Here is a 7,555-nt window from a genome sequence, read left to right as displayed (position 1 = left end):
AACGCCCCCACGGCTGAAAGGGCGAGCATGTTTGGTGGGATGCGGATTCGAACCCGCGACCCTCAGATTGTGAGTCGAGCGCCTTATCCACCTGGCCATGCCGGGCCTCAATGACAATGTAAAGTGTATCACAGGACAGTTAAAAAAACCACAATAAAATAGTTTAAACAAAATTTTCAATAAGACCCCTAATTTATGTAGTAAAGGTATCATACTCATACTTGATTAGATTTATTAACCGTTTGAGGCTTAGTTTACTACTGAATTTTGAAAAATCACGTTATACTAATAACTCCGATGAAAATAACAAAACATAAAGTAATTGGAACCGTAAAATAACGTTATAAGTTGTCTTCGTTTCATATACAAAATATATTCTGTGGCTTTTCTGTAAGTGTGAAAATTAAATTTGAAGATCAAAATACTATTACACGAAAAGAGCTAAACTGAATCATTTCACTCTGCCCCCCAATGGCACAGCGGCATGTCTGCGGACTTACAACGCTAGAATCCGGGTTTCGATACCCGTGGTGGGCAGAGCACAGATAGCCCATTATGGAGCTTTGTGCTTAATGACAAACAAACAAACATTTCACTCTATACCCAACAGAAACAATATTACCCTTCGATATGTGCGTATGTTCCCATGAAACTGAAGAGAAAAAAAAAAGAAAACTTCTAACGAACTTACTTCCGTCTTTAGGTTGGTTGATGCCCTCTAGTGTGACAGTGAACTTCGGTGTTAGATTGACAATAGTCAAGCAACGATACAAAGGGCTCATATTTACGGAAGTTATTATTAAACAGACGTTAAACAACTGAAAATATTATTTAAACGCTACACAAAATGATATCAAAGTTCGTATTATTAACACGATCACGATGTAACTCTAATATATTATAACACTATATTAGAAGCAGAAAGATGACATTGGCCAAGCTTGAATTATACTTAGGCCCTTGTACTTTACTTCGAACACCGACATCCAACCGAACAATGGGAAAAGTTTGGTTCAACAATATTATTATAGCAACAAATTGTCAAGAGCCACACGGAAGAATCTGCTTTGATAGATGTCATATTTGTAGTGTTAAAAAAATAGTACAAGCCTAATGCTAATATTTTGCGACAATTATAATTATGCTTCGTTGGTTTAGAAAAGGCGTTCACACGATAACAATTGTTGTTGGAACATATGTTTTTACCATTACTGTGTTTGTTGTGTCCCAGCCGGCCTGATGAGCTCTGATTTAGCGAAACGCGTTGTTGGAAACCGATACGCAGACAGTGTGGTTGAAATACTGTTATACACTCTTCTCCTTGAAAACAACCTTGGGACTGAATAAAGTATGTAGTATTATAATATATATAATAGGCCTTATAACACTTATAACCTAAAATCATTATTTGGCAAATGTGTGTGCCCCCGCTTATAACTAGGAAACCGCTGGACCTATTGTCACCAAACCTGACTTTTATGTCGTCCCTGTTAGTTGAACAAGTACATTAGCTAATACAAAATAAAAATACTGGAACATCCTTTGAACTTGTAGGGAAAAAAATCATCACTTATACAAATTTGAGCTTTAAAAACAAACTAATAAAACTGTATAACTTCGTGTATTTAAATTATGATCAAATTATGGATTCAAAAACATAAAATAGTCGTTCTTCAAACCTGGCACAATAGCAAAAACGAAAACCAATAAATTCTTAAGCATGGTGAAATGTTAAAACGTTTTGATCACTTGATGGACAACTACAATGGTTTCTAACACGTCATTTGAGTTGATTCATTCTAAATTCACTGTTTGACATCTACATGTTACCTAATGTGAATGGGTCGCATGGCCACGTTGTTAGGGCGCATGGCTCGCGGGTTCGAATCCCCGTCCCACCAAACATGCTCGCCTTTTCAGCCGTGAGGGCGTTATAATGTGACGGTCAATTCCATTATTCTTTGCTGAAAGAGTAGCCCAAAAGTTGTTGATGACTAGCTGCCTTCCCTCTTGTCGTTCACTGCTAGCGCAGATAGCCCTCGTTTAGCTTTGCGAGAAATTCAAACCAAGCCTAATGAGAACAATAATGCACACTAGAGTAGCATTTTTAAGCCATATAATTGCCTAGACATTTTAAATATGTATGATGTTACACATCAGTGTCCCAGTAGACTTATTGTATGATAAAATAACGACACCTTTGGGCAAGTCAGAGACCTCTATGGCTCAGACACAGCCGTCCAACCTGACAGAGGGAAGGCCCAGTTGGCAGTACCCGCGACCTGAAGCGGCTCGTCTTAACTGTCGTTGCTCTAACGTACCCACAACTGGAAGTGCGAAACGTGTTTGGTGATATCACGTTTCGAACTTGTGACACTAGGATTTCCTGTCCGATAAAATAAAGGACATTAATAATAAAGATTATCGTTTTGCTGATGTCATTCCTCGCGCGAGTTACCCCAACTTTTACGCCTATTTATGAATATTAAAAGTGAACTTCATATTACTGTTTGTTAAACACAAGGCTACATAACAGGATACCTATACTATGCCACCCAGAGAATTAACTCCAAATTTGGCGTAGCAAGCCTTAAGCATATCTCAGAGCCCCCTAGGAAAGAGGAAGAACTTGTTATTAAATACTCGTAACTCCCATAACAAAAAATATTTTACAAGTAAATAATAGTGGAGTTTTTCGTATTATTCATAATGTTTTCCTAAAAATAATTTAAATTTCTCGTTACGAGAACTACACTAATTCCTAGTACTATAATCTCAACTCGGAATATTTTTTCTTTGTACGTAAAAATATGTATATTTTGATAAACAAATTCAATTATAACTTGTCTTATATGATACTGAATTGATCGTTTTTACACTTAAAAAAATATTTTAATTCGATTTATTTTGTTCATGATAAATCTTTATTAAACTTTCTTGTTGAAACTGCTTAAATAGGTTAACTTTTAATATTTTTCAATCACACAATGCTTAGAAAAAATATTACTTACTACTTAGCAGGAAATTTGATTGATGAATTTAAAAAAACGATTCCTATTTTAGACAAAAGTTTTTGGGAAACCTTCTCTGCTTCATTGCTATTAATATCATTTTTACATCTAGCTATAAAGCCATAGTAATGTATTCTAAATAACATTGTGTCAATAAATTGATTAAAATTCTGTGTGTACAAGTAGTGTACTTGTAATTCCAAGATTAAGAATCAGACAACACTTGTTATGTGTGAACAACCCTAAAAGCATATTTAAGAATATTTTTAGCATGTTTATCAGTAACATGATTCGAATACCATGTTTCATGACTCAAGAGGAGATAACGAAAAACAAGTACGTTCGGCTACTGAAATCTACTGGTTGTAACGCATTTCATAACTTAATATATTGTTTCTTTTGTATAGAATATATTTGTCAAAAGTTTGTTTTAGAAAATGCGGTAGTTAATAAATTCATACTATATAAAGTTTTAATAGTTTAGCTAAAGTATGTATAGCTCTTAGCTTGTTGTTTTATAGGCTGTCTGTAAAACAGTTTCTACAATGTGAAGGCGTCGTTAAGACGTCTCAAGCCTCTTCACGTGACTTAATGTTTTTTCTACCGCCTTCATGAAATTAGGCCTGGCATGGCCTGGGTGTCAGGGCGCTCGACTCGCAATCTGCGGGTTCGAATCCCCGTCCCACCAAACATGCTCGCCCTTTCAGCCATGGGGGCGTTATTATGTGATGGTCATTCCCACTATTCGTTGGTAAAAGAGTAGCCCAAGAGTTGGCGGTGGGTAGTGATGACTATTTGCCTTTCTTCTAGTCTTACACTGCTAAATTAGGGATGGCTAGCGCAGATAGCCGTCGTGTAGCTTTGCGCGAAATTAAAAAAAAACAAACAAATAAATCATGAAATTATGCTCATCATGTTAAATATATATATTTATCACACAGGTTAAAGGTAATATTGAAAGTAGAATCGCTCTGCCCTCAAATGTTGTATTTTGACAATTTCCCGGTTTATTATATTAATATAAAAAGTAGATAATACTGCCTGATGTTTCTGGAACAAATATGCTGATTCACACTTTTTATTATCATTATTATTTTTTATCGTGATGAGTAACAAGTGCTCTCGAAATAGAGCGGTAGTACTGGTAGTACAAAAAACATAATTCCGAAGGTCGAAAGTCATTGTACTACTACCACACAAGACAACCTGGTTTAACACTTGTTACAAATTCCAACCTGGTATGAAGAAACAACAACAATACATCACATCACTCACACTAGTACCACTCCATCACACTACTTCTCTAATTAGTATCTTCTGAGTGAAGCAGTTCAACAAGACGTGACCCACGTTACGAATTTGGATTGGTTCAGTAGTAAGGGTGAAACAACAATGACCGTTAGATCAGCGTGAGACCCTTAAACACACGAGTACTGGCCGTCACGCACGTGATATTAGAAGAGGTAAAGGTTGGAAATGTAGTCACGGGCGGACGAGGTCTGCCAGTACAAGATGAGCGCATAGGATATCCAAAACACAAATAAGCCTTACTTGTCAAATATATCAACATGAATTAGAAATATAAATAAAGAACTTATGCTACAGGCGGATCTTTTAAAACATAAACCAGTGATTCTTAACAGAACAATCTCCTAGTGGTTTTGAAGTAAGCTTTAAGGTTTGTAACGCTAAAATTTAAAGTTCGGCCCCTGCGATGTTCATAACGCAGATATCCTATTATCAGAATAATATCTAATGTTATAAAAAACGTCAACTTATATTATGTTCAACCATATGCTAAGAAATATTGGACGGCAGAAAATTGTAACCATCTATTATAACACTCAGTTTTTGTCTGTCCTGAAAACTTGATTTCAACGGATGTAAATATACGTTAGTAGACACTTTGTACAACATATTAAAAGCTTACCAAAGCTTTTAAAAAAGTCTAATGTTATATCATAGAATAACATTATAAATTTATTTACTGATAGTGTTAAGTACGGTAAAGTTTAGCCGTAACTAAAGGAAAAAACTTACACAAAATACAGTGATTATTTCTATCTTTATAGAATATAGGCCGTACTTAATAATGGTTTAAACTGATGTTAGGCCTTGAAAATTTTCGGTTCCTGCGATTAGAATTATTTTGTATTATTCCAGAAATCCTGTATTGAAGTAAGTACTGTGGCAATAAAGGTACTAATTTTGACCGCAAATGTTTTGCGGACCTCTGATAGTCACGATAAATGCATAAAACTGATATCAAAAATATTTCTACCATGGTACCTTAAGTATTTGTATTAATATTATAGCATTATCATAAACAAATACAACCCGTGAAGATAGAAGTTCCACATAATAGGTGGTATAGTTAGTTATAGAAAAAAATGTTTTTTTCTCAGCTAACACAATAACACGATTCATTACCGGTTTTCGTAAGCTTCATCACTTATGTAATACATTCACGTGAAATTTTCCAAGAACCTGAAATAAGTTATGCTTAAACCACCCACATCATTAAACGTCACTTCAACCTCTTTCACATTGTCACAGTGTTTGATATATTAAAGTATTCATTATGGAAAATTCCATTGAAAATAATGCGGGTCGTTACAAGATCTTTGACGATTTTTTTCTGAATAACTTAGTGGGAGAAACAAAAGGAATTATTGTTGTTTGTAGTTAAGCACAGAGATACACAATTGGCTATCTGTGTTCTGCCCATCACGGGTATCGACATCTGGTTGCTAGCGTTGTAAGTCCGCAGACATGTCGATGTGCCATTGGGGAGCCGATAAAGGAATGGCAGGTAAAATTTTGGAATTATATTAAAATACGTGACACTTACATGTACGATGCTATATAAACACCCTACTAAATCCAAAAGGAGCGAACAATTACAAGGCACATGATTCACCCACAGGCCAGTCTATACAAAACTATGACGTCATTATACAGTGAAATATATATAGCTATAGTTTTATCAAAGGCGTGTTTATTATATAGAACTATAGATTTATTTTAAACCTCATGCATACAAAAAAGATACCATACATTCGAAGTCACTATATGTTTGATTGACCCCCAGTGGCACAGTGGTATGTCTGCGGACTTATAACTCTAAAAACCGGGTTTCGATACCCGTGGTGGGCAGAGCACAGATAGCCCATCGTGTAGCTTTGTGCTGAACTTCAAACAATTGCAAACGTTACAGCGACAAAGTTTAACATTATAAACTTGTGACAGTACCAGAATTCACATGCAAGTATCTGTATAAAACATTTCAAAGTTACCTTTTTTTAATGGTGAACTTTTTTTTTTCTTCTTATATGCAGTCACTTACCGCAATGATTCATGTTCGACATTGTGAGATCCGATGAGAAATCTGGATCGTCTACATCAAACACCATGTTCATCTCATCCAAGTCGTACCCCGGGTAGAAGGCATTATATTCGATCATAGTACCGCTCAGGACGACTAAAGGGAGCACAAAGGAGACACGACGTTGCAAGCGATAACTATGTTGCCCGAGATTTTACACCGCTGGAACTCTTGGGCGATAAGACCAAGTCGTAACTGTTAATTCCGTTTCAAAAAGTACAAATGGACAAGTTATTTACTTTCTTCTAACAAACACATACAGAAGAAACATGTTTTCTTTTGTTATTCTAAATTTTAGAAAATGAAGAGCATCACACTCGATCTGTTTAACAATAGTGATTATTCTAACATATTATTAATTCTTTTTTCTTTAAAATAATCAAAATTTGTAACATTAATGTAGTCCATATTGGTCCAAATTAATTACAGTTAATGAATAAACATTTTTTTATATAAATGAGGTTAATAAAACAGATATTAACACAATGCAATTTATATTGTTCCTAACCATTTCAAACTCACCCGCCGCATTCATCTACCGACGCTTAGTGACGAATTGTTTAAGAATGCTTTGATTTTTATCAGTAACTAAACTCTCGAGAAACCTCGTGATTTTATTCAGCGCCACCTAGCCAAGTTGTGTGGAACTAATAGTTACTCTTTCGCGTTCGATGAAACACCAAGTAGAGAAAGTCAGCGCTTATCATTGGCTGTTTTCTAATAGAGATAGTTGCCAGACGACAACATACTAGTTCTAATCTTTATTTTATAACAGTTTACGTCCAGCATTGGGTTAACAAACTTAACGCCCTAAACTCGTTCAACTCAACTAGTTTTAATTCTTTCTTCTGTCTAATATTAAGAAGAAGAAAAAAAAACAACTCTTTCTGTAACTTCTACAACTAGTATATTTTTTCACAGAAAAGTCTACTGAAAATGTTTCCTCTAAGAGATGTAAATCTGAGTTAATAATGATTAAAACCCGAATAAATATTTATTTCTAAAAGGGAAAAATATGCATGTTACCGTATTTTTCGGAATATAAGACGCGCCCTTATTTTGAAGACAAAGTTTTTTTTTTGGGGGGTGGGGGGAAAGCTACAGTCGCATTTGAAAGATTTTTATTGAACAAAAATTCAATTTGATACTTTAAAAATTA

At 35.0% G+C, this 7,555-nt stretch overlaps 1 protein-coding gene across 1 annotated transcript in view; it reads right to left on the bottom strand.

The window, feature by feature from the left end:
• LOC106457472 (protein pinocchio-like) overlaps positions 1-6,587 on the bottom strand; it is a 58,301-nt gene extending 51,714 nt beyond the window's left edge. Inside the window, exon 1 of the mRNA XM_013916891.2 lies at positions 6,358-6,587. Coding sequence (XP_013772345.1) covers positions 6,358-6,475 — 118 coding nt within the window. The 5' untranslated portion in view covers positions 6,476-6,587. The remainder of the gene's footprint in view (positions 1-6,357) is intronic.
• Between the last annotated feature and the right edge of the window lie 968 nt (positions 6,588-7,555).

This window comes from Limulus polyphemus, unplaced genomic scaffold (assembly GCF_000517525.1).
Source record: "Limulus polyphemus unplaced genomic scaffold, Limulus_polyphemus-2.1.2 Scaffold335, whole genome shotgun sequence".
NCBI classification, from domain to species: domain Eukaryota; kingdom Metazoa; phylum Arthropoda; class Merostomata; order Xiphosura; family Limulidae; genus Limulus; species Limulus polyphemus.
Note: the sequence above shows the minus strand (reverse complement) of the source record. Positions and strands in the feature narration are given on the sequence as shown.